General features: G+C 41.0%; 2 protein-coding genes across 3 annotated transcripts in view; both read right to left on the bottom strand.

Annotated features, from left to right (window-relative positions):
* The window catches only part of tfpia (tissue factor pathway inhibitor a), a 41,086-nt gene extending 27,069 nt beyond the window's left edge, over positions 1-14,017 (bottom strand). For both annotated transcript variants that reach the window (XM_083903118.1, XM_083903119.1), the window contains exon 1: positions 13,883-14,017. In XM_083903118.1, coding sequence (XP_083759244.1) covers positions 13,883-13,970 — 88 coding nt within the window. In that variant the 5' untranslated portion in view covers positions 13,971-14,017. The remainder of the gene's footprint in view (positions 1-13,882) is intronic.
* On the bottom strand, positions 3,860-6,121 carry LOC310938316 (DNA-binding protein SATB1-like; the record flags this gene model as incomplete). The annotated part of the gene is made up of 1 exon (XM_083902809.1): positions 3,860-6,121. The coding sequence occupies one exon, from the start codon at positions 6,119-6,121 to the stop codon at positions 3,860-3,862; it is 2,262 nt and encodes a 753-aa protein (XP_083758935.1).
* Positions 14,018-27,893: the final 13,876 nt, after the last annotated feature.

The following is a 27,893-nucleotide window of genomic DNA, read 5'->3' as shown; positions in this document are numbered from 1 at the left end:
TGTAGCCATGGTTATCATAAGACACGGGCGCTTTCATGGGTGCTTGTTTTCATTATTATTAACGTTATCATTATCGGCAAGTTTCGACATCCAACCTGTAGAGGCAGCTCCTGAGGGCACATTTAGTTCATCTCCTTCACACACACACAGTGCACACACACACACATCCTAAAAGCCACTATGAAGTTTGATTCTTGGAATTGTCAAACGCTGTGAAATGGACCTTCGAGGACTCAACAGATTGCAGCCATTAATGTTTGTGTCGTAAGAGTTCTACTCTGTGATAGGATCTGATTACACGGCTGAATCAATGAGACAGACGGAGAGCGAGCGCGAGTGGCTCATTCTCCTCGTCTGTTGAAATGTCATTTTCAAGCGATTGTATTGTCGATGCCCTCGAGGATTGGAACGAGAGGATCGATACGGTGGCTCTTTTCTTGAGAGAGGAATATTATTATTCAGAGAAAATACTGCTTTCAATGGTAGTTGGTGAGTTTCACTTGATACCGAAAGTTGAGCCTGAAAGAGCGTTCTCCTGGCATGAGGTTAATAAGTGTGAGTTTTAGGTGTGCAGGCGTGATCGCGATGACCTGCTGAAGTACAAACTGAGCGTCACAATGAGTGAGAAACGCAGTTATTTCAGAAACTGCCGATCTTGAATTAAGATATTGGAATACGGCTTTTTGCTTTTTCGCCGTCGACCTGGAAAGACGGGAGATAGAGTAATGATTCAGTGGAGAGATGTTGAAATCGATGACTCTCATTCGTAAATTCACCATTGATACGTTCCGTTTCTGAATCATCTCCATGACTCAATCAAATCTTCCGCTTCAGTACACTCCACTGGTGTCGGTGATGATGTGCACATTAGTGCCTTTTCAGATGCAAGTTATGAACCATCAAATCTGATCTGTTTCCTACGAAAACTGAACGGAACTGAACTTAACTGGCTTGTAATACAATTGACCTCATTTCCTTTTTGTCTCCCCCCACACGAAACAGTTGCCGCGATCCAGTCATTAGTTGAGGCTATAACGGGAAAATGTTAACAGGATTCACTGGAGCGAAATCTGTAACCTCTGAATACCTGCAGAACTGGAACTTATAATTGGTTTTGTTGATTTACTGTTGAAACGACGAGACGCCGTGTGTTCTGTCAGCAATGGAGCACATAGTGTCAAAGATGAGGAAAAACATTGCTAAAATAATTAAATATCATCAAGTGTCTGTTCCATGTTTTCTATCAATCAATCAGATATAATGGCTGCATGGAAATCATTTAAAAGATACATATTTTTGGCTCTATATGACATTTAATTAAAATCATTCAATGCATTAGTTTAAAGTTGAACAAAGCTACTACAATATACACTGCAGATTATTCAAATAGAATATATACTGTCGGTTTCATGTGATACCCATTAACAAAGCAACTGTCATAATAACACAGTAGGGAATCTAAGAAACAATTATGTGTATTCTACAATTTGGGATATTGAAATATTCAGCCTGCTGTTACTGTTCTTTTATATCTCATTAAAAATTCACAACATTTCATTTTCAAAGCATTCTCAAGTGCCACGTAGCTTCAATAAAAAAAAAAAATACAGCTCTTATTTTTTTGCTTCCATTGCCAAAATTTCAATTGAAGCTACATGTATGTGATGGATGACCATGTGGAACCAATTATGATTAGCTGCACTGTTTTTCCATGTGAAAATGCTGGAAAACTGTCAAAGAGAGTGCTTTTTGAATATCCGTCTATTCTTTGTTGACTTATAGCCAAGTGTGCAAAGAAAAGATAAAATACTTAATAAAATAGTGTGGTGATGAAAAATAGCCTGGAATGTCCTCCATTGAACCTTAAGACGTCCTCTATTTTGACTGAAAGTGAAGACAGACAGAGGCGAGCACATCGTATCGATCTATACCCGTTTTCACAACGTTGTCACCTTTAGCCCACACCGTTCTCCTGTGAACAAACATCTCTGAGTGCTATCGAGTAAGCTCAATTTCAACGATCATCAGCATCAAGCAGTCAAAAAAAACAAGCCACCTGAGGTCCACTCCCACTTTGTCTGAACCTGGCACGGCGTGAACACAAGACATCACTTGTTCATTATCTTTGAGCGCTACCTCGGTCGAGTTCAGACTCGATTCATGTCTTTCTTTAATCCCTTAAACCTTTAGTACACACTAATGACCTCAGTTGCTTCGGTTGAGCGCGAGGCTTAGTTACACTGCACACAGCCCTGTGAGGCGAGGTGGGACATTTCAATTACATCGAGAAAAACAGGCTTGAGATTTACACGGTAACAATTCTGGCCTTGTTGGATAATGTTGCCATTTTGACTTAGTCTACAAACGGATGGAATATGGCTAAAAAAAATGCTCACAAAAAGAGGAGCACATTGGCGGTGTTTTGGTGATTAATCAGACTTCCTTGTGGCTTGACAGAAGTCACTCACTGGAGCTTTAATGCTACATTAGCGCTCACCAATTTAGTGCCATTGCTACGTTAGCTTACCTCGTCAGTCAGGGTGTGATTGACTGACCTCGACGTGGATGAGTGACTTGATGCACACATGCTTACGTGTTTGCAGTGGACAAAACTTGATCAACACAGTTTAGCATACTTCTATTCCCAGAATTCCTTGTTTCACTACCCTGTCTTCTTAAAGGTAGCACTACTACACCTAATGTTAGGTCGTGAGACTGTGGTTTTTGGAGTAACTCAATAAAATCGATGCATTATCTGTGATATATATGTATATACATATGTATATATACATATGTACTACAACTAGTAGCAGTTGACCAGCAGATTAATTGGAATGGGAAACTATTCATGAAATTAATCAAAAAAATATATTTGGAAAAAATGTGCCGATATTTAAAAGGAGAACACTTGCAGAAATGTGAATTGAGTAGATACGGTTTGAAAAGGCAAATACTTTTGAATATTAAGTCCCACAAATTCCACTGATTGCTTTCCAAGATAGAATGTCTAAGAAACTCGAGGGAGAGGAAATGAAAACAAACTTTTGAGTGTTTCCAAGAGCGTGGTGGCCTCAATAAATACGACATGGAAGATGTTTTGAACCGACAGGAAATACTTAATTTGGGCATCTGGGCATTCCTCATTTCTGGTGTGACTTTATCTCCCACAAGTTGAGTTTCCTAGAACACACATCACTTCCTGAAACTCCCATGCTTAAAATAAATCCCCCTTATTTTCATAGTTACAGTGACTCGTATGGGAAACCCTTCCACAGCCTTATCTGTTTGCAGATGGCCAGTCCTACTCTGCTGCAGATATGGTTAAGGATTGGACACACTATCTTTTTAAACAAAACAAATCGAGTGAGTCATGGAGGCATGCGCGACAGAACCACAACCTTAATTGGTATCCATGTTGGTGTCATTCACCCTCATGCACCCTGTAGAAAATGTGAATTATCTGTCCCATTTTTTTTTCCCTTTAAGCTTCACTAACGATGTATCCCCATGGCAGACTCAGCTGTCCAAACACTGCACATCGTGTCATCTAAACTGGACCACATCTATATTTTTCTTACAGCTGTATTATTAAAGATACAGTAGGCAGGATTTTTCGGTGCGAATATATGAATTACATTCTATATAAACCATTCAGCATCATTTAATTCAAGTGATCTGACAGATAATTACAGTTCTGCAATTCACATTAGCCAACCAAAGTATTCTTTTTCAAACAGGTATTTATTATCTGGGGATCGTTCATATCATTCTAAACATACCTACACAAGGTAGTCGTTTAGTAACATTATCCGTCAAAAGTATAGTCACCGTTACTTTCTAAAGATTGGCGTGCCTTTGTTCATATGCCCTCCAGTTCATAGATATAATCTCGACGAGTCTGAGACAGTCTGAGAAAAAAGTGGATCATACACAGGTCCACCCAGAGAGTCTTGTTCTCTAGGCTCGGCTCGTCCTTACAGTGGAGCAGCTCACACAGCCAGTCCTTACTCTTGCCGACAGCCACTTTGGCAAACACGTCATGTGACACGTTGGCTCTCTTTAGCTCATCCTGGATCTCCTCATAGATAGAACAGTTGATGTTGAAATCACCTCTGTTTGCCCATAAGCTTCTCACCGAGAGCAGACTTCCCTCTGTGGACCTTGATGTTATGTTGCTGCAACTGGGGCTGAATCCAAGTCGGCTTCTTCTTTGCTCCTCCTGGTAGATGCGATCCCCCTCTGTTTGATTGAGTTGCAGCACGGTGTGCTTGGTCTGCCTGTCGGACTGTTTTTGGTCCTCCTCCTCCATCTCTGACAGCACATTCTCGCTACTGTCGAAAGCAACCAAGGAAGAGACGGCTTGCGAGATATCTGCACTCTTCAGTTCCTCCCTCACACACTGTTTGTTGTCACTTGGTACATCACAGTGCCCCTCAGAGGAGCCTGCAGTTAGCTGGTTTTGAGCTCCCTCTTGTCTGCACTGTCCCTGCTGAGGAACTTGGGAATCAGGGGCTTTTGAGAAGACCTTAGCAGGAGCTATCATGAAGGGATAGTTGACATACTGTTGTGGTGATGGCGACAGACCCTGGGAAGCTATCATGCATCTAACGGCATACTTCTGGTTTAGAACCTGACTCATAACTGGCTGCTGGTTATTCATTTGGAAGCTGAGAGGTTGGGTTACCAGCCCAGGAGGGTACAGACTACTGGGTAAGGGAGCACAAATGGTGGCTTCTGTTTGAGAGAAAAGAATGGTTGACCTCTGTTGAGGGAAACTATCTGTGAAAGGTTGCTGGTTGAGGGTCACATGTGCAGAATGCTCAGGACATGTCATGTCACTCTCCTTGCTGCATTTGGTCTTGTTAAAGAGCTTATACCATTGACCAAACTCTTGACACTTGCCAGCTGAGACATTTGAATAACAAGCACCGTTTTTAATAGATGATATCATACTTTGAGACAGCGGGCACGTCTTGGCGAGGGTACTCTGGCTCATGTCCTTGAGGAGATCCCTCAGAGCTCTTCTCACTGTTAAGTGTGTCCACTGCTCAGGTGGAAGGTCTTCCAATTTGGGGCAGCTTTGTAGCTGTATTTTGAGGGTAATTACATGATGAATATCCTGCAGCATATCTGCTACTGTGGCATCAGGAGCATTTGTTACACAAGACAGAGGAATTGGGTTCCAATTGCCAACCTGAATCAGACCTTTAGCCTGTGTGGCAGAGCTCTGAGAGTAGCCCAGAGCAAGCAGGGCCATCTCTATAAGACGATGAAATAACAGGTCTCTCTTGACCAACACAAACTCGGCATATACCTTTCCTCTGTCTCCATCTAACTGATTTTTACTGTGCTCCACCACACAGAACACTGGTATAAGGCTCCCTGAGCCGCGACAGCGCTTGTCCTGGTCTTTAGCCATGGGACTCTTCTTCTGGCTCCGATCCTGGGTCTGATGTATTGCTTTGTTTTGTTTCATTCGAGCCAATTTGGCCGGTGGTGCTCTGGGGTCCACTCTGGGGTCTACATCTGGATCATTTCCCTTTGATTTCTTAGCTCTTTCAAACAGAGAGTCAGCCTGTGGCCTCTCACTGTTCTTGACATGGACTTTGCGTTTGCGTGTCTTCCTCTCTGTGGCACCCTGGGCAGAAACCTTCTCAGGAGCAATCGTGCTGCCTGCTGGGGATGCCTGTCTCTGATATGCCTGGATCTCACCAGAGGCAGGTTGGACAGCCACCTGGTTTCCGGGAGAAACGCTGGTCTCATAGACTTGTGTGGGCACAGTAACAGCAATTAAGGGTGTGGCAGATGGATCCTCCTGCACATTTTCCTCCTTGATACGAGGGACCACTGGCATGTCTGATAAAAGGTTGTTGAGGATTTTCGTGTATGAAGGTCTTCGTGCCAGAGGCTCTCTGCGGTTCGGAAGGTCAGTGCCGCTGTCTGCCAACTCCTGTGAAATCTTACTTTCTTCAGCGATGTTGATCTGTACATCCTGGACCTCTGGTGATTGGATAATAGACGATTGTGCAGCCTGCATGGCGCCATGGACCTGAAACGTCTGTCCATTGAGATATTGGACCAGACTGTCTTTGGGAGCTGTTGCTGAGGTGACACCTGCCATTAACACCCGCTGTTCAAAAGTATATGGGCCAACCAGTGGATTTACCAGGTTCACTTTTCTCCATTGAATTTTCTGGCTCTGGGACTGCTTTCCCCTCCACGACATCTTCACAAAGAATATATATTATACACTTATCTCATTCCTTTCTGCCTGTTTGTCTTCTCCGATAATCCACTCTGGTCCAAGTTCTTTGCATCTTCACAATTCACTCACTTCCTCTGGATGTAATGGCAAACAATTCAAGCGGTTGCTTTTATGTGATATACCTTCTTAGTATCCTTTATATTGCGGCTTTGATATACCAGTTGGTGCGTGAAGTCTAATTATTTGGTTACTTCCTCCTGAGATCAAAGGTCAAAGCAGTCTTTTTCGTTGTCTCCGCTTATTTTATTCAGATTGTTTTCCACAAAACTCATCCTACAACTTTAAGAAAAGCCTCTACTAAAACTACAATATGTACATTACTTCCCCATAAAATGCAGGTGGGGGTGCCAAGTACTCTTGCCGTGTTTGTCTGTGTATTTCTTTTTAATCAGTCTATAATGTTGCCTTTGATCTGTCTTCTCCATCAATTTCCTATATGGACAACAAATGAAGACTGCGGAGATGAAATACAGAATATTGTGTTTGAATGACAGTGAGACCGCTACCTGGGTTCAAACATCCACAGCAATGGATAGTGCTTAAAAGAGGTGGAGTGGGTGGGGACAAGTGACAGCTGTGATGAGTGACAGAAGGATAGCAGCAGCAAAAGTGAAAGGGAAGGACGATAACGTCGTCATGAGGTGGAGCCGAAGATTCTGAGCTTTTTGTTGGGAGTGACCAGGGTGGACAAGACGAGATGTGAGCATAAATCATTTCGAATAAAGGACTCTTTTATGTGTTGTGAGGGAGGACATTAGGACAGTTGGTGTAACAGAGGACACAAGGTATAGGGCATAGTGGAGGCAAATGATCAGCTGTGGCAACCCCCAAAGGGAGAAGCCGAAAGAATAAGATGATTTCTACGCAAGTAATGTATGAGCGAGAGGCTCTCCTTGAGTGAAATTCACAGTTTTATTATGGTGATCTACAATGATGCTGTTTTGGGAGCAATCTGGGAATGTCAAAACTAGGCCACATGTAAATCAAGCCAGTTTTCCATTTTACTTTTTTTTTAGGGTGGTGTGAAAGGCAACAGTGATCAGTAAGCTGAAAACTGATTTTTTACAGGAAATATGACACGTTTCATGCAGTTATAATGGCTCTCTATGAGTTCATCCCGATAAGACGATTCTTGTTCAGGTCACAAATGGCGGCATATCGGAAATATATCTGATCTAGGAACACTGTGAATGAGGTCTTAGTATCATTCTTCCTGCTCCTGTTCCTCTATAGACTTATCTGCTCGGAGGGAGTTTTTGTCTGTGTGTTGATTGTCTCAACTCGGTTGCTTCCTAAAACACCATGACTCTGTCCTTGGTCCCAGCTGTTGAAGAAGCAGCAGATGATGTGCTTGGGCAGGCCCAGCTGAGCTGACAGAGTCAACTGCCTCTTCGTTTGTGTTGAGGCCTACACTGCAAAAAATTGATTTTAAAAAGTTTTTTTTTTTGTCTAAAAATAAAAATGATCTTGGCAAGCAATTTTTGCACTCAAATATGTAACTTATAAGATATTATACATTTCTGGTTCAAATTACCAGCAAGTCAGGGATATTAATGATGGGTTGAACTGGTTTGTGTGCAAATAGAGATTCTAATTCTAAGGTATAAATTCTTAAATTTGCTTTAAGAGAAAAACATGATTTTCTTGTGATAAACACCACCTTCTCAAATTTTTGCAATCTTTGTCTAGTTTTAAGGCACACTGGTGCAGTACCCTTTCAATTTGAGCCATGTTTTTTTTTTTGATTCAATGACGAACCTTGAGGGTCATGTATGCTTGAGTAAAGTGATGAACAGGGGTATAAGTACAACAGGGTACAAGTTGGGACTGCACACGCATGTGACTTTAGAAAATCACATTCCAAATTTGAAGCACCCTGTCAGACAGTAATTAACAAACAGGCATTCATTGTATGTGTATAGATATATTACATATAATGTAGCTAGATTTATAGGAAGTAAGTATAGTTATCAGCATTATTTTTCTTAAAACAAGAACATTAAATGGATAGATATACACAAATTGGTACTTTATTCATGCCATTTGGGCAAATTCAAGCATCCAGCAACTCACAAGACAAATCTCAGCAACAAAAATAGTCCCCCAAAAAGGGGAAAACATAGGACCCCTGGTCTTCAGTGTACTTGCTCTATCATAGACCGTTGTATTGTAGTGATCCTGGCAAGCTTCAGGTTATCCATTCTGGACGTGAAAGGTTGGGTTACCAGCCCATGAGTACAGTCACTGCAGGGTGATGGAAGCTGTTTCGTTGATTTCTCCTTGAGAGAAAAGAATGGTTGAGTTCTGCTCAGGGAGGCTATCGGCGATTCGCTCTTCGTAAAGGGTCACGTGTGGAGACGTCTCTGGAAAACTGTCAATCTCCTTGATGCATTTGGTCTTCTTAAAGAGCCTGTACCATCGGCCAAACTCGTGACACTTGCCAGCCGAGACGTTTGAATAATGAGCGCAATTTTTAATAGACGATATCATGCTCTGGGACAGTGGGCTCTTCTGAGCCAGGGAACTCTGGCTCATGTCCTTGAGGAGATCCCTCAGAGCCTTTCTCACTGTGAAGTGTGTCCACTCCTCAGGTGGAATGTCTTCCAATTTGGTGCAGCTGTGTAGCTGTATTTTGAGGGTAATTACATGGTGAATGTCCTGCAGCATATCTGCTACTGTGGCGTCAGAAGCGTCCGTTACACAAGACATAGGCACTGGGTTCCAACTGCCAACCTGAATCAGACCTTTAGCCTGTGTGGCAGAGCTCTGGGAGTAGCCAAGAGCCAGCAGGGCCATCTCTATGAGCTGGTTGAACAGCAGATCTTTCTTGACCAACACAAACTCAGCATGAACCTCTTTTCTGTCTCCCTCCAACTGGTTTTGACTGTGCTCCACCACGCAGAACACGGGAAGCAGGCTCCCTGAGCCGTGCCATCTCATGTCCTGGTCTTTAGCCACAGGACTCTTCTTCTGGCTCCTATTCTGGGCTGAAGGATCTGCTTTGTTTTGCTTCAGCCGGGCCAGTTTGGCAGGTGGTCGTACATCTGGATCGCTGCCCTGTGGCCTCTCGTTGTTCTTAAAGGGGCCCTTTCGTTTGCGGGTCACCTTCTCTGTGGTACCCTGAGTGGGGAGGGCAGGGGCAGAAGCTTTGACCTCTTCGGGGGCAAATGTACTCTTAGGTGCTTCCTGGACCTGAAATGCCTGGACCTCTCCAGAGACAGCTTGGGCAACCACATGGTTTTGGGGAACATTGCTGGTTTGTGCATCCTGGATCGTAGCTCGAGTCTGGGCAGGCACTTCTGTGTCGGTATTAGTTATGTTTTGGACCCAGTTTGCACTATCATTATCCATGTGAACAGCCTCTCCCTGTGTATTTACAATGTATTGGCTGCTGCTGTTGTCATAGCTTTTTGTGGGAACAGTAATAGTTGTATTTGCCAGCGTGGAAACAGCAACACACGAATCCTCCTGTACATTTTCCTCCTTGATATGAGCGACTTCCGGCATGTCTGATAAAAGGTCGTTGAGGATTTTCTTATACGAAGGACGCCGTGACAGGAGCTCTCTGCGTATCTGAGGGTCACTCTCGATGTCTACCGAGTCCTCTGAATGCTCGCTTTTTACTATGGTGTAGAGCTGTACATGCTGGACCTGTGGGGACTGGAGAATAGACGACTGCGCAGCCTGGATTGTGCCGTGGACCTGGAATGTCTGTCCGTGGAGGAACTGAACCAGCGTGTCTGAGGGAGCTGTTGCCGAGGTGTCGTCTGTTGCCATTAATACCTGCTGTTCAAAAGTGTATGGGCTGATCAGTGGATTGACCATGTTCACCTTTCTCCATCGCATTTTCCCGGTCTGGGACCTCTTTCCTGTCTTTGGCATCTTGTTTCCTTCCTTTGCGTCTTCTGCCAGTGTTTGCATCTGCTCTGATAATTTTCTTCTACTATTACTACTACTACTAATTTCTGGAGGTGTAATGCTACTCTCCACAGTCTTAAGTTCTTTTATCACAGCTAAAAGTTCTTCATCACAGTCCGATGTTAGTGGCATTCGCAGTACACTCTTCCTCTCCTGCTTTTCTGTATTCTAAGAGGTGCTTTCATGTGACGTTATCCTTGTATCTTTTTCGAAAAGTGACTTTGATTCTAGGTAGACGTGTTGTCCTCCCCCAGAACAAAATGTTATTTTCTTACACATTGAATAGCTGCATGAAGGAATGTTAAAATTGCCTTAATGCCAAGGTGATTCTTCTCAAAATTGAAAATTGATTTTAAAGTAAAAACATGAAAGCCCCAGGTCACCCCCTTTCAATAAGGCCACGGAATTTGTGTTTTAGAGAAGGAAAAGTGTTCCTGTGGAACCTTAAAAGTGACATCCAGAATGATTGATCGCCTCGCTGGTGTGGGAACAAGGTGTTGTTTGTTCGTTGTGCTTCAGACTCAAATCTGCAGTTTTACATTCATGGACGGATGGATTTGTGGCCCTCAAAGTTCGCAGAAGTCATAAAATAATTGCCTGTGTTGATGTAGCAAAGAAAAAAAACTTTTTGGAGGATCATTATTTAAAACAGGAAAATTTAATTAAAACAACGAAAGCAAAGACAACTCGAACAAGAAATGACAGTGTGCAAACAACTGACAGAGAATTATACACTCCTTTCACTGAGCCTCTGCATATAACACCAGAGTAAGTGACCGCTAACGCTGTCCAGTCCAGAAAACATCACCCGCACGTTCAGTGTGGTTTCCAATGACCAATGGCTTCGCTCTCTGTGGCCCGAGGGTTTCTTAATAATAAAAAAAATAGGACTACTTCAAACAGCAAGTGAGCATCTAATTAATAATTTCTCCACAAATTAATGAGACGAGTGTTTACGCCTCCGCGAGACGGTTAGTGAAGCTACCGGGACACCAGTGCACCAGTGATACTGATGTTACACTGCAAAGAGGCTCAGTCGCTATCTTACCGCTCACGAGCAACTACTAATAAGTAATGTGTTTTTGTCATACCATTTTACTTCTTTAGAATATACACTCAGGATATTTGTGGTTTGCAAATACCTTAAATTTAATATCACTATCTGGTTCAGGTCAGCACCTCGATGACACAAAAAAAACTACCAAATTCTACTTTACGGCATACAGCCATCAAAGCCACAGACCATAATCCCAATCTAAATGTAATTTGTTAAACTTTACCTCGATTATACAAAGACCAGTTCAGGTTAGTATTTGCGCTAATTTTCCTAAAGGCTCAGAGCTCATTTTGGTCAGATCGCAGGGATGGAGCGGGACTCATTTTTTGGCCAGGGGAATTCCACGCCTCAGCTCAGCCCAGTGAGGCTAATCAAGAGAGCGGGAAGAGTCGGTGGGCCGTGGCTGATGGGCCACGAGGGCCGGTGACTGATGCAGGCAGATGAAAAGAAAAAAAAAAGAAAACGAGGGAGCTTAAAAAGGACCAGGATTAAGACGAAAAGCTTAAGGAAATCAGGCACCAAATAGAGAAGATGTCTTAAGATACAGTGAATTGCAACACATTTTGGTTAAAAAATTTTTTTTTGACCTTTGTATATTTATTTATTTATCCTTAATCAGGAAGTCAGTTGATATAGATATTTCTTTAACAAGGGAGACCAGGCCAAAGCAGCTCACATTTACAGTTCTCTTGGAAATGGCTGATTTATCCATTTTAGAATAACACTTAGTGTTATATCTTAGTGTTAAGCAGTGGGTTCTCCATATACTGTAGCTAAAACATACATAAAAGGAGAGATCAAAACCAAAAACAGCTGCAGTTTTCAGTTACAATGGCCTTAAGCCAAGATCTCGAGTCTGCCAAACAGATTATATGCTTTTAAGTGTTCTACGCATTAGTCCATGAACATGAGGCAAAGAAAAAGAGACAGGGTTATTTTTTTTCCTCCAAATAGAACCCTGTGCAGCCTCAACCCTACATTTTTTCAGGTCATGATGGACATTTATAAACAGAATGCTTTAGAGGTGTGCAAGGTTGTTGTTTTAAAGACATGCAGACTGACATGCATTGCTGCAACAGGGTCACATGACCACTAGGGGGCCTACATGATCCCATCACCTCTCGTTAGCCTAGTAAGCGTGTGGTTATGCTCAGAGAAATGACAGAAGGAGAGACTCTTTGAATTATTTGCTTTAATTAGAACATCTGAATGTTTACCCAGAGTTCTCTGTTTCTTCCTACTTCAGTTATAAGTTAAAAGTGGTATTTTTACTTGAACGTAACCCAAGTTTAACGGAAATAAGAGGTGTTTTCTTGAAACATCATAAGCAACAAGTAGTTCACAAACTTTTTTTAAAATTACAAGTAGCACCTGAAAAAATATTGAGCTCTTGAAGTCACACCATCATCTCCAACGTTTAAAATAAAGTCTGAGCAGACTGTAATTAGTATTATATAATGTATTAGGGTTTCTTTATTATTTGTTTGTGTTGTTCTACTCCAATCACATACCCTGGTTAAACAGTATTTTTGATTTTCCTCCAAGTACCAACGAATCAAACGGGTGTACCACTTGTGGTACACGCACTCCAGTTTGAGAACCACAGACTTTTATCAAAATCCAAAAAAAACCCAATATTTTTTTTTGCCCATATCACCCATCCCCTGGTTAACTTTCTGTCTACACGTGTTAAGTTTCACAGGCTTATTACAAATTCTGTTGGTGGCCTGGAAATGTTCCCTCCATCCTGGGAAATGATGCACAAAACAAGCTGCATGTCACCAAGAGATAAGAGAAGAGAGAAACAGACACAGTGTGAATGTTGCAGTTCATCACTGAGTTTTTTTTCTCCCCACCACTCTGTCTACAGCCACTATCTAACCCAACACTCATGGACTGACCTTTTCTGAACTTTCCTCTTAACTATGTAGCTTTCATTAGTGAAGTGAGAGCAGCTCAGTAATTGCTCTTTGGAACCACAGCTGCTTCTTTTCCGAAACTGAGCCCTTTTGCATCTTGCTGTGTTTGTGGCACATAGCTCCCAACAGGCTCATCAGAGTCTGCAGGCTGCTGTTGCAACATGACAAGACAGGAGGAGGAGGAGGAGGAGGAGGAGGAAGTGCCAGGTGATTCAGGTGTGTGTCCGTGCCCGTACTGAGAACTGGACTTTGGCCTCATGACGCCACATCTCCTCCCCACAGTAGTACAGATAATATAAAGGGGCCTAGGCTCCACCACAACAAAGCAAAAACAAACCGAGCCATGCATCATCAGGGAGTGAGGAGTGAATTTCACTCCACATGTATTAGTTTGTGAAAGCTGTTGGGCGTAATTGTCACATAAGAAAAATCACTACATGACGTTTTAATGAGGAGTTTAAGGATTTTTTTCTACTTTTTTTAAAGGACAAACAAAGATTGTATATTAAAATGATGCTTAAACAATAATAAGAACATAAACTGTGAGGTGAGAGACGAGAAACTGTGAAAATCCAGGTCTGCTCCGTGCGCATTTACGCACGAGCTTCGCGAGTGTAGCGTTGTCCCACTGCTGCAGCGCAACAGTTGGCAGTATACTTTCATAAACTTCACAAATCTCTATATATGTCTATATTTTTTTTTTTTACTATTTTACCATCTTACCTTGTCTATGTCTTCCGCAAGACCCAAAACGGGCGACGCAGGAGAGCGAAGCTGCGCACAAAATCCACCAAGTGATTGACAAAGACATTCTTCTTCTTCTTCTTCTTCTGTTGCGTTTGCTGTTGCTGCTGGTGACTGCTGACTGGTCCGCGCTGAAACTAAAGTTAAGAGGGGAAACTTCATCAAGTTGAAGGGTTGGTGCTGTATGTGCGCGAGCCCGTGTGTGTGTGTGAGTGTGTGTGTGTGAGTGGGTGTGTACTTCCGTTTGATAACAGTGTGCGCTCTGCAGGCAGAGAGAAATTGAAAGTCCTTTTTTTTATCTTAACTTACTGAAATGGAAATTTTCCCCGAGTTATGGCTTTTATTGCAGCATTTATTGAAAAAAAGTAAATTCCAATAAAGCGTTATCTCATTATCCTCAATAAATCACCAATATTCACTGTTCATGAACTTTTTGTTATGTATTATAATTTTGTATTATGTGTGTATATGTATATATATATATGTGGGTATATGTGTATATGTATATATACATATACACATATACCCACATATATATATATATATACATATACACATATACACACATATATATGTATATATATATGTGTGTATATGTGTATATGTATATATATATGTATATATGCTTATATGTATATATATATGTATATATGTGTATATGTATTTATATATGTGTATATGTATATATATATATATATATATGTGTGTATATATGTATATGTATTTATATATGTATATATACAATTGTGTATATATATATATATACTTGTGCCGAATTGTCGTCACCGACATTTTGTGTAATCGCGTACATCACCTGATTATGAATTGTTACAGTAAAGGTCTAGGTGTGATATATTCAGCTGCTACGAGCAACTTCACCAGTACATATGACTAAATCTTACAGTCTGTGCCTTTAAGAATAATAAAGAAGACTGTGCAGAGAGCATGTGTAAAGGCCAGGTTGTTCATCAGATGCACTCTCCGCTCTTCACTCTCTGATGAAATGGGGGCCCCAGGTTGCATCTTCTCTTCTCAGCCTCTCCACAAACACTTTAGTCGACAGCGATTCATCCCACAGTGATGAGACATTTTCATGTGAAGCCCATTATCCAAACTCAGCTGTCAGATCCGTTCAGTGAATCCCGCAGACCAAAGTAATGGACTTTGGAGAAGGTTCTGAGACTTCCTTTCAGCTCCTCCAGTCCTCGGCTCGTGACACACACACACACACACGGTGTAATTTTGACGGCGAGATGGCACACACACTCACCTTAAAGTTGCAGTTTGCCAAAACCGTGGCAAACTCCAAGTGCAAATCCTGCATTTGGAATTAATTTATTACACCGTGCTAAGTACAACACTGATTTGAACACATTATTCTTTTACTATGCATGGTAACTGTAATGTTAGAGAAAAAAAAAGGAAGCGTTCTTGCTCGTTTTAAATGGAGATTAGAGATGGTTGTCATCCTGTAAAGCCCTGATGCTTTTCAGATGAAAGCAAAAGAAGTGCATATTATTATACCTCACATTGTGGAGACTTATTTACAAATCGACACACAATTTGGGGTAAATTTAGTTTCCCTCATATCACCAACATCGTAGTTAAGCTGTGTCACATTGTTAAAGGTCCACTGTGTAACATTTAGGAGGGTTTATAGGCAAAATAAATGAATAAACTACCAATAAGTATCTTTGTTGAAGTCGTAAATCACTTCAGAATAACAGTTGTTGTGGTTTTTCAAAACCTTCAAAAGCCTTGCTTTATGAAGCCAGTTCCAGAACCGAAAGCCTACAAGGCAAATTAAGAAAAATTAAGAACAAACTGGATATGTAGATCTCGCGAGAGTGGAGAGAGAGTAGTGCATCCAAAAGCCACCATTTTTGTTCCCTGACTAACTTGGGAAAGAGAGAGAATTCCTGCATGTGTTGCAGTTTGTAGTCTCTCCATTAGGTGTCACTAATTCGAAAACAGTTGATGTCACAACATTAAAGGAGTCATTATGCAAAATCAACTTTTTAATCATTTTAATACTTATATTTGGAACTCTGGAGGCCCTATGAGTGGACAAAGTGTGAGAAAAGATGACTCACTCATGTTTTTGTGGTCCTCAGTCTAAGTACAGGAGATAAAAAAACGCTATTTTGACGTCCGCACTCATTGCTACGTCACAATGAGACCGCACTCCACTTTGTCTTTAAGAAACACTTAGGTGAGTGCAGGTGAGGGCAATAGTGTCCGGAAGAGCGGAAGTCGGCAAAGTGTTCTATTCTTGGCTCCACAGTGCAGCACAGAGTTCTACACAAACTTCCTGCCTCAGAGGATTTACGTGTCCAGTGGATACATTTTATATATGACGGCAATGTGCCGGCTAGAGTCGGCAAATGATGGCTTTTCCAAATGCTAACTGCTGTTAGCTGCCGGAGCCTCAGTGACGCCGACGTGGTTTTTCTTGTGTCTCATTTGCATTTAAAGAGACAGGCACTCAAAAACGGAGCGTTCTGAACAGGGCTGTTTTGACAGGGTGATTGAACTGCTGTGGTGATTCATCCTTAAGGTATTTTGACCAAAGCATGTCACAGACATGTTCATTAGGACACCAGGGAACTGGGTAGTAGTAACGCGTCACCACCTCCAATACTTGAGAGCTCCTCCACTCACCGCGTGTTGACAGGACACACACGAAACAACAGGGCAAAAAGGTTAAATTCATAATTTCTGTGGAATTATAAACAATTTTCACGGCGTGCGGAAAAAACCAATTTGTCTGGGAGAGCGAGTTGCCCCCCCGAGATGGTGCCACAGATGGCAAGGTGAGCTCTCGCCAAGACGAGCTCTCTTGGCATCTGGACAAGACTGGGATGGTGGGATGGGGAGGTTAGTCCTGGTTCCTCTCACCAGAGCAGCTGTGAAAATCAGAGCAGGGGAAGATAATATTTGTTTCCTGTCCCTGAAGGGGAATCAGCTTCCTGAACCCCCCACAAGTGATCCCATGGAGACACACACACACACAGCTCAGCAGCAGTGGCCCATGGTCACACCGGTCACTGGCTTTTCTGGGTGTGATGCAGAGGAGGAAATGAGCAAAGATGCTCAGTCCAACTTTTCCTTTGGCAAATAAAGATTCAAGATCATTAACTCTTAATGTCTTCAGATCAGTGATATGATGCTGAGTCAACTGTGACTGTTTTATGTCACTGCAACGGAGCAGGACTTTGACGAAGTGTGTCACGCTTGATGATTACTTCATTTTGAATCCTGTTAAGTGTTTATACGGCAACGTGAATGCATGTTTCCAAACAGCAACACCAGTTTCCTGTAACGGGGGTTTTATGCTGCAATAACAAACAGCTTTGAATGAATGTTTTATTCAAACTTTTTGTAGAAAGAGATCCAAAAAAAAAAAAAAAAAAAAAAAGTCACAGTGCAGCCACCAACTTGGCACCAAAGACATGCTGTTAGCAACAGAAGTAAACAGAAGATAAAATATTTAACAACTAGAAAAGCAAAAATATTGCCCCATGAATTTGGAGGAGACCAAAAAACAGCACTATTTCACAATAAAACAACCCTGAGAAAGGATTTTTAAATTTGGCTAGATGATATAAATAAGGATTAATTTTTTAATAATCAACATTAAGTCTCCTTTTGAGGTATGATGCATCAATACTATCAATATCAGTTTGACTGTATCACATTATATTTATAATTCTATATTAATATAGTGTTAATAACTAATTATAAACTTTATATGTTATTTATAAAGGTAATATTATCTTTGCTAAGGCTAAACCTGCGTTAATTCTGATGTAATTTATTGATAGTTAATTCAACTTAAAGTGGCTTCAGTTCGGTCGTCTTTTGTGCAAAATAAATGATGAATGGCACAAACTTACATTTAATGTAAATACATTTCCATCCTGTCTCGTTTTTCTTAAGATGAGAGAAAATGAGAAAAAAAACTCACATTAGAATAATCCTTATCGTTCCTGCAGGGTGAGTGACCCTGAACACACCACGGTCCACAGTCTCGCCACACTAGTGTGTGTGTGTGTGTGTATGTTTTTGGTTGTGCATTAGCGCACATGTGCTGGATGTCAGTCAGACAAGAATGTGCCCGTCTGTGAGACTAATCATGTACTCACTGAGCCCCCCCACCTTTCCCCGAGTGGAAAGAGTGAGAGTTTTGTCCAATGTGTGACCACTGCTACATTTTTTCCCATGATATCATGCCCTCGATATTTCTCACTCACAAAACCATGTGTAGAAAAAGAAAAGCACTGAAATGAAGTCATTTTCTGCCGTCGTCTGTGCTCAAGGACTGTCCCCCTGTTCCTGTCTCTGGGCAACTTCAGAGATAAATGACACTCCCGGTGTTTATCTGTCTCCTGAAAAAGAGAAAGAGATACAGAGGACCCTGAAGACGCTTATACAATATTTACATAAATATATTACACTGTGATAAATGTCACTTTGTCATTTATTGTGATGCAGTATTTTTTTTTTATTATTGTTGTTTTCTCTTTTTGCCGACCGATGATTTATTGTGTAATCTCAAACATGCATAAAAAAAGCAGCTGTAGGGAAAACACCGCGCAACAGTTTAAGTTCTTTTTTAATTGGACAGTGGATATTTGGACTCTGAATTGATTACAAGATCAATGTTAGGGGTCAGTTGTTGATCAATTTAGGGGAAATATTTATTTTCTGTTTTCCATTTCCATGCAAACATTCGGAATTGAGGATCTCTGGGTAATATGGTGCATCTTTTGCTATTTCTTTCATCTCCAGAGGGGGGCGTGTGTGAGAGAAGCTGTTTTAAAGTGAGTTACAAGGTAGAAATAATTTTTAAAAAAGTAGTAACAGGCAAAGGGAGATTTATTCTGAAAGAACATCCAGCTGTTATAGTCGTCATTGGCTTACTTTACTTAGTGCAGCTCTAAACAAAAGGCTTTCATTTAAATTAAATTAAACAAGTTGAGTCAAGTAGTGCTCGAACTGTATAATGGAAAATGTCCTATAACATTTAAATACTAGAAAAGCACTCGGAGAGCGCAAACCTCCACCAAGGCAGCTCAGCCGCCCACCCCCCCCAAATGGATCACGCCCAAATTTAATCACTTGTTCCTAGTCCCATTGCGGACATTTCCTGAAAATTTCATCCAAATTGGTCAGTGACTTTTCCAGTTATGTTGCTAACAGACAGACAGACAGGCGTCGTCAGCAACATTGCGCTAGTAAAGCAAGCCAACTGCAGATGTGTCCACAAAACAATGTTTCAGAAGTGAATTCTACTGCAAATAAAGAAACAAACAAATAAACATATAGTGTTGCTTGACAGAGGCCGTTTTCAGATTTATTACGTCATCTCTGTTTTCACAGACCGAAAACAGCATACTGCAGCTTTAAAACTCTTCAATTGTTCTCGGGGTTGAACAAAAGCGAGCAGCACTGAACTTGAACAAAATACTCCACACAGTGAGCTAATCCTCAGATCAATAATTAAACCAGTGAATCAGTCTGACTCTTTGTTTGACCAAGGACTGTCCTTCAGTAAAGGCTTGCAGCAGCGTGAGCTGAAATACTGTATGTGGCCACTTATAATGAATCAAGGTAGAGCGGATGAGTCACAGCCGTAACACCTGCTGGCTCTAATGTGAACACTCCCCCCTGCTGGTTTTCCTGTGACCACCTGGTGATGGAATTTTAATATGTTCTCGAGGGTGAAATTGACACTCGCTTTGAGGTTGCGCCGTCGCCACGACGACGACGGTCCAAACAATCAGTCACCTCCAGAAATGTGCGAACACTTCTTTGCTTGCCTTGAGTCAGATGAGTCCAACAAAAAAAAAAAAAAAAAGGGGGGAACAGACAAAAGGTTTTTGTTCGCACCTGAGTCATTAAAGACGTTAACGCAGCATATTGTTCATTATTGTTTATAGCCCGGTAACATCTGCTCCTTCAGCGCTGCCCGAGCTCTGCCAACACTAATCACGAGTGTCATTTAAGTATATGAGTTTGCTTTAAGTGCATCAGGAGAGCGATTGTGAGTCAGTTTTTGCTTGGATAGAGACAAATACCTACTTTTATTGATCCTAAACCTGGGAAATGTTGTTGTTACAGCAGCTCAGTTTCAGGCACCTTTCAACTGGGAAATGAAACGTACATGGAAACAAGAATACATGAATAAAATATACGACAGAAACACAGAAAATACAGGAATTGAAGTCTAAAAATGTCAGCTATACAGAAAATAAGAGGCAAAATATTAGAATGCTGCTGGATAAACTAAACTAATGATGGACTGGTGTAAAGTGCAAAGTTATGAAGGATCACGTATTTGCATGTTAATTAACATAACAGAGGTGGAGAACAAATATCACATTTAAATTTGTGAATATATTTAGACGGAAAAAATAGCTTGGATTTAAAGTGCATTTTTAATTTCTTCTGTTCAATTAGCACAGTCGAATCAAACCCAGAACCAAAATGCAGGATAACTAAATGGCAAGTGCAGGCACAAATCTGTATTAATGAATTAAACAAAGGCTGATTCCAACCAAAATAAAACAACACGGTTAAGTGAAGCATGCAAATAAAAAAGTTTTTTTTTAGTGAAGAAGCATCTGTTAAGTAGGGCTTAATTTTCCCATTAAAAGATATAGAAATTACCTTTTTTTCCTGATGATATTGCACAGAATTTCAAAATAAAAGCATCCGTTTTGATAAAATGTATCTATGATGAAAAATGTGAAAAAACATAGAAATAAATCATTATAACTTAATATAGTAAGGGCTGCATGATGGGGCCTCAGGTTTGGTGTAAACAGGTTTAGGTCCCCACAACATGAGTAATACCTGAAACACACACACACTGTCTAAAAAGGAGCATATTCCAAAGTAGGCTTATAAAGCTTGAAAGCTAAGCTTCAGAATTAAAAGAACTTAATGACAGGAATACCTTCCCCTTAAAGGTGGACGGCTTTAAAATGTTAAAAGGAAAATAAGTTGTGTGCGGAATTGAGTCACACTTTAAATAACGCTCACGAATGTCGGCAGAAATTCTCTCCGACTGTATATAGTGGACGTTTCATAGACGTCCTCACTGCATAAACTAATTCTCACTTTATTAAACGACCTTTTTTAAGAGGTTATCCTCCTGTAACCTCACAGTTTTGTATGGACAGTGAATCTGACTTTTACACTATCAGATATCAATGTACACAGTACCTTAATGAATAGGTCTCATATAGGAAATAGGACACAAGTGTCCGAGTGTTTTATTTTGAAAGCAGAATGTCCATAAATCCTAAATCCCTTTGTAATTCAGGCGTTAAAACCTGAAACTTTTGGTGTTGTGCCTCATATACCTGTGCTTTTGCTGTATGTCACCTGCAGTATTGCAGCATGCAGAAACGAGAAATAAATGAGAACGCAGCTTAATCTGTGCAACACAGGGTTGAACGTGCATATAAAAGCCCCATGTGCATAATGTAAGTCATTTAAAGTCTCTGCTTTAATTAATCCCAGTGCACTTCTGACAAAAGCGTCTCCACTTGCATGTGTGTGTGTACCCATGGAAGGAAAAGCACCATTTCATCATAAACGTACCGTCGGTCACTTTTTTTGCACATTGACATAAAAAGAAAAGTCCACTGGAATTACAGTACGTACGAGGCTTGAGTTTAACAAAGGAGTCCACGTCCTGGAAGTAGAAATAAGAGTATACGGGATGTACAGCAGCCTCACCTGTTAGAAAAAGCAATACATCAAAACCCTGACCTGCTTCTGATTGTAACCATGGCAACCAGCGCTCCTGAGATGTTCCTGCACGTATAGGGACGAAACGACTCGTATGTATGATGGATGATGATTGGAAATTGATTGAAGCAGCAGTGTGGCCGGCGTCTTCCCACACTCTGTCACTAATATACATACAAGTGCTTTTATGTGGACTGTAAACTGTACTGTAGTGATATGAGCTAGGAGCTAGGATAGGATAAACATTTTAACATAAGTGCCTTATACCCAGAAGCATAATAACCACTTGGACACCATTTCTTACATACCTTTTGTACAGAAATGATGTTTTTAACAAAATAAAAGACAAATAGTGTGCACAGTTGCTGTTTATTGGAAAACGGCACTTTACTAAGAGGGAGGAATTTGCCAAAGAGTGGAGCTGCCAGAACCAAAGAGTCAGAACAGTCGAGAGGCGGATTACAGATGATGCACGAGATATAGCGAACACTCGAGGACACCACAAAGCATTTTAAATGTATCTTATTTTTACTGATTTTGATCAAGTGGTGTCTCTGTTTTGGGACTTTTCCACGTCGTCCGTTTGTCCAAATTCACCTCACGTCTTTCTTCACCCGTGTCGAGCCGCTTCTTCAAGCACCGTTTCCTGTTACTTTAAGTCTCAGATTACGCAGGTATATAATCTCACACGACTTTTGGTATGTCATACCCAAGTGTTGTTTACAACCAGTCCTGTATTTTTTTCACATTCCCATAAAAACCTGTGAGTGAGTGAGTGAGTGTGACCTACATTTTGCTCCCCACACCATGTTTGTCGTGTAGGTAGAATCCTTGCGTTTAATCCTAGGAGTAATATTTTTAGAGCAAAATGCTTTCCACTTCTCCTTCGTGTATAGGCGTGGGATTTCTCTCCGGTGTTTTCCAGTTTCCTCCCACAGTGCAAAAAAACATGCAGATTTTGGGGATTAGGCGAATCGGACGCTCGACTTTAGGTGTGTGTGTGAGACAGTGGACGGTTGTTTGTCTCCATGTTTGTCCCTGTGATGGACTGATGAGCTGTCCCCATGTTCCTGATCCCATTGTGGACAATTCCTGAAAATTTCATCCAAATCCGTCCGTGACTTTTCGGGGGGTTATGTTGACAGGCGTCATCAGCAACATTGCGCTAGTAAAGCAAGACGACCGCATACGTGTCGGAGTACGAAGTGTCCACACAACAAAGCTTCAGAAGTGAATTCTACTGCAGAGTTGGTGGTACTCTGTGCCTTTAGGTACTGTACTTTTAAAAAAGACTTCAGTAACCTCACAGCTTATTTTAATAGAGCAGATGAATCGCTTGCTTTGTCTTCCTGAGGTGCTCGGAGAGCGCTCGCACTTCATTAAACGATGAAATTTTTCCTTAAAAAAAAAATGACACTGGAGAATCCATTCATGTCTTTCTGTGTGAATAATTCTAATTAGCAAGTCCTTGAGCACAAAGTCTTTCTTTTATTATTATTTTTTTTTTGTTATTATTATTTTTGTTTGAATTGGTCCCAGATAACAGATTTCATAAACGGCAACCTTGATATATGCGGCCGGTTACTGTGTGGGGATGCCCGTTACCCAGACTGCCTTTCAAACAGGGAAGGAATGCTGATAAGGCTGTGATAAAATAATGACTTTTTTCCGGAAGAAATTACACTCTTCTCAATAAATTTGTTGCCAAATGGCAGCGGGTTTTTCCCACCTCGCATGCTGCTCTGCACTAATAATAGTCTTTTTACCCATTTTAATCGCCTTCTCCTTGACCGTCAGGGCGTTCTCTTCAAAGACCCAAAGCGAGGATGGATTGGATTCACGCCATCAGGTATTTTTCATTGTCAGTAGTTACGTACTGCTGATGATGAGAGCTGAGTTTTCCTGACACCGGTTTTGTACCTGTGTGCGCCACGCCTCGCCAATTAGGACGATAAGCCCACAAACACTATTATCACGACAGAGCCAGAGTCGTGCCTTAAAGTTCCAGAGACGGGGACGTTCTGTGCCGTACAGACTTCCCTAATACTGCGTTTGCAAAGTCATTAAAAAGTGGTAATGGTAATACATTTAAGGACACACTATTTTAAGGTGGATATATAATTAATTTCAGATTGAATCTTCCCACAAATCAACAACAGTGATGATGTCGTCTCCCGCCGAAGGATCAGATCCAGAGTGTAATTAAAAAGCACTCTGTGAGACAGCTGCTGTTGATAACGCTGGGCCGCTGGGTTTCTGTTCTTTTTTAGTCAACTACGTGTAACTATTTATAAACCGCGGTTATTAAGCATATGTCGGCGTGAATGAGCGAAAATAACAAGGGTTAAATGACTGTGTTTCATTTAGGAGTCATTAGGCGACGCGTCACAAACTCACAAGTAAAATTTTCTAGTTAAAGGCACCATATGTAAGAATGTGGCCAAAAACGGTTACTACACTCAAATTCAAAATACTGAGGTCTTTTATGTTTAGTTTTCTCCGGCATTGTAGCTCAGCAGCTGAGACTCTACTGACTGCAATGATTGGTAGACGGCAGTAGGTGGCGCCACATGCCAAAACATGATTTCAAAACATAAACATGATTTGCAGTCTGCAAAATATTTTTTTTAATGCGAATATTATGGCTGTACTGTTGTTGTTGGTGAGTTCAGTTTGTTATATGAACATTATTCCTGAGTCTCTGTGACATATTAGGTGGATTTTACAGCCTAAGTTGTTTTAGATTTATTACATAATGCACCTTTAAATATGAATCCACTGATCGACTTTACCTTATCTATTTGCTTATTTAAGGTACGCACCAAGAAAAAAGAAAGGAAAAATTATTTACTTGCATTTTTTTATTATTTTATTTAATTACTTCTGATAACAATAACAACAATCAATATATATATATATTTTTTTTTTTTAATTATACCCTACAGTATTTCAGATACAGGCCTCTACCAAACGGTTGAGACGTCTGTTCATAATAAACCTGGTTTACATAATTCATAAAGTACAACCTTTAGAATAAGTCACATTAATTAAGTGTTAGTGAGTTCATCTTGATGCATTTTTCAATGAGATATAGTTTGAGTCGTACTTTAAAGGGTTAAAGCGTTGCAGGCTACTTTAGAGACATTGTGGAAACAACACTTCAGAAGTCGGTGAATATGACTCAACACTTTTAGATATTCTTCTTCTTCTTCTTCTTTCTGCTTCTCCCTTTACGGGTGCCCACAGAGGATCAACTGCCCGATAGACGACGTTCTTGTTTAACAATAAATATGAAAACTCTAGCGAGAACATAGTACAAATGATGATCCTCTGCTCTGCATATCAGTGGAACAGAAGGACACACAGAGGACATGTGGTATTGTTTCCCCCACTCAGGGGATCAATAATGCACAAGTCTTTAACCACCACATTTTCAATAGATGGTGGCTGGAGGCGTCTTAAACTTAAGTTGACTTGTGCTCAAAGAGAAATCACTCATGAGGGAATCATGTAGCAGTGCTTGTCATAATCGCCATTTTTCGAAAGTGTTTTCTTTGTATTTTTTTTTCGTGTGTGTGAAGCTTTTTGTGTGGTTTTTTTTAAAGGACACATCTAAGGAGCGTTTGTCCTCCGTGTGAGCAGGTTATTACAGATTTTAGATACTGGAGACAAAGAGGAAATTAAAATACAGCACTTTTTTTTTTTTTCCTTTCATATTTGTAACAGAATATAAAGTATTAAGTGATTACTTATGTCAACCCACACCAGGATAAGGAATTGTTGGTTATTAATGCTGTTCCATCCATCCCCAATCCCCCTTATCTTTTGAGGTAAGTGGCGGGAGGTACAGTTCACCACCTTTTAATTGGACAAACATATATAAACCATATCATTTACACATAATATGGATCATTTAGAGCCTCTAATTCGGGCCCGGGCCACAAATGGCAGGGGCCAAAATGGCTCCTGTCACATTTGAGCGAGGAACCTGTTTTTTGTCCTTGCGGTAATTTTTGAGAAGGTTAAAAAACTCTTGAAACTTTGAGGTCAGGTCTGGCAAAATGCGATATTGGCATAGCTCCCGGAGCTGTTCTTTGCTCAAGGGTTCTAAAGCACCTCCTAAGGTGAAAACAGAGGCAAAATTGAGTTCCACCAAATTTCCCAAAACTTGGTGGAAAGATGTTATTGACCAAGACGAACAAAAAAGTCGACCGTAACCATGGCCTCAACTCAATAGGAAGTCAGCCATTTTGAATTTTGGCGATTTGGGACGCGAGTTCTCTTTACTTTTGGTTTTTGGAAACAAAAGGGAAGTTTTTCTTTCCCTTGTTAACGTTTAGTTTTCGGCGTGTATCTCCCGCCTTCTTCAGAACTGTCACCCCATGTCAGGTGGTGACCCCCTGTCAAATCCGACGGGAAGATCGCACCTCAGCAACGACAGCTGATAAAGCACGTCACCACCTGACATCAGGTGAGAAGGTACATGTCGAAACTGGTTAACAAGGTAAAGAAAGACTTCCCTTTTGTCTAAAAAAACCCCCAAACTTCAATCAGTAGACATAATGAACTTTCACAACAGCCTCTAAATACCCTTGTGAATGATTTTTAGTGACTTTCCTGTGCGGTGAAATCCAAGAAACACAGGGTAGTGTTCTGTAAGTGGTTTAAGATCAACTGTCTACACTGATGCAATAAAGGCATTAATATGACGTATGGATTTAAGGACACTGAGGGATGAACATCAGTGAAAGTGTTTCTTTAAATAGAACAATTGTGTTCTGCACTGACAATTGACGTCTCTGTATCTGGAGCCTGATGATGATCGATATTTGTTTGTGGAGCTACTTAATGACAAAGGTGCTACAGCCACAGCAAATCAATCAAACTATATCTATGGCTAACCTCATAAGGCACGGGGGTGTGTACTTATATGTGGAGATTAACACGTATCAATAGTGCTTTTCTCAAGAGAGATGAGATTGAAACATTACGTGGCTCAGTGTTGTGGACTTTTGCCTTAAGGGGGTTTATCTTACAGTGTATATATATATATATATTACGATCTCACAAAACATCCAATAATCTCACAGTAAGCTACAAGTAATAACCGCTGCTCCCCGCTGTCTGTCCACAGAGTTCATACGCGTGGGAGGCAGGAGATGAATAAACACAGGAAGTGTGAGGAGGAGGAGGAGGAGACATGTAAGACACGAGATATTCAGAGAAACAACAGACGGAGACAAACTGAGGGACTGGGACAAGGAAATAATCAGTAAAAAAAACAAGTTTCATTTGTGCAGTGATACAGTAATCATTTTGTAATAGGGAAGTAATATAATTCTCATAAAGTTTATTTAAAGTTTAGTTTGCCGAACACGGCTCCTGGCACAAATTTGTGCGACAAACCTATTGTTATCCTTCAGATTATTATTATATCCATGGCTTTCCGGTCATTTTTGATGAGGTTATCGTGCATTAAAACTCCTGAAACTTGGCATGGAGGTCAGGTCTGGCGAAAATGCGCCATTGGCCTAGGTTCAGAACCCGTGCATTGCTCAAGGGCTCTATAGCGCCCCCCTAAGATGAAAACATAGGCAAAATTGGTTTCACCGAATTACCCGAAACTCAGTGGGAAGATGTTATAGACCAAGACAAACGACAAAGTCGATCGTAACCATTGCCTCGACTCAACAGGAAGTCAGCCATTTTGAATGTTGACGTCCATTTTTGGCGATCCAAGCACATTTGTCGTACCGGCATAAAAAACACGTCAATTTATACGAGACGCATCAAAGATGAAATGTTGTTCAAAGGTTTGGCGGATTCTAAAACGGTGTGGCCACGGCAACCCTCGCCGTTTTGGCGAATTTCCGACATTTGCCGCAAAACAGGAAGTGCCCTATGACTTGGGCATACATTGAGTTCCACGGAATTTCCTCGAAACTTGGTGGGAAAGTGCTATAGACCAAGATAAACAATAAAGTCGACCATAACCATGGCCTCAACTCTACAGGAAGTCTGACTTTTTTGAAAATTTTCCATTTTCTAAGCTAGACATTACTAGCTTGACATAATGTAATGTCAAGCTAGACATTACATTAGAAATCATACGATATTACCACATATCCCTGTTGATACAATGATTACCATGTTGTTACTGTCGTACTGAAGTAATTCTTAGTTATTTTAAGGTATATGGTGTTACATCCCTAACGCTATGAATCATGCG

The sequence above is a fragment of the Microchirus variegatus genome (genome assembly GCF_963457635.1).
Source record: "Microchirus variegatus genome assembly, chromosome: 16".
In the NCBI taxonomy this organism is placed as follows: Eukaryota; Metazoa; Chordata; class Actinopteri; order Pleuronectiformes; family Soleidae; genus Microchirus; species Microchirus variegatus.
This window is presented reverse-complemented; position numbering and strand designations above follow the sequence as displayed.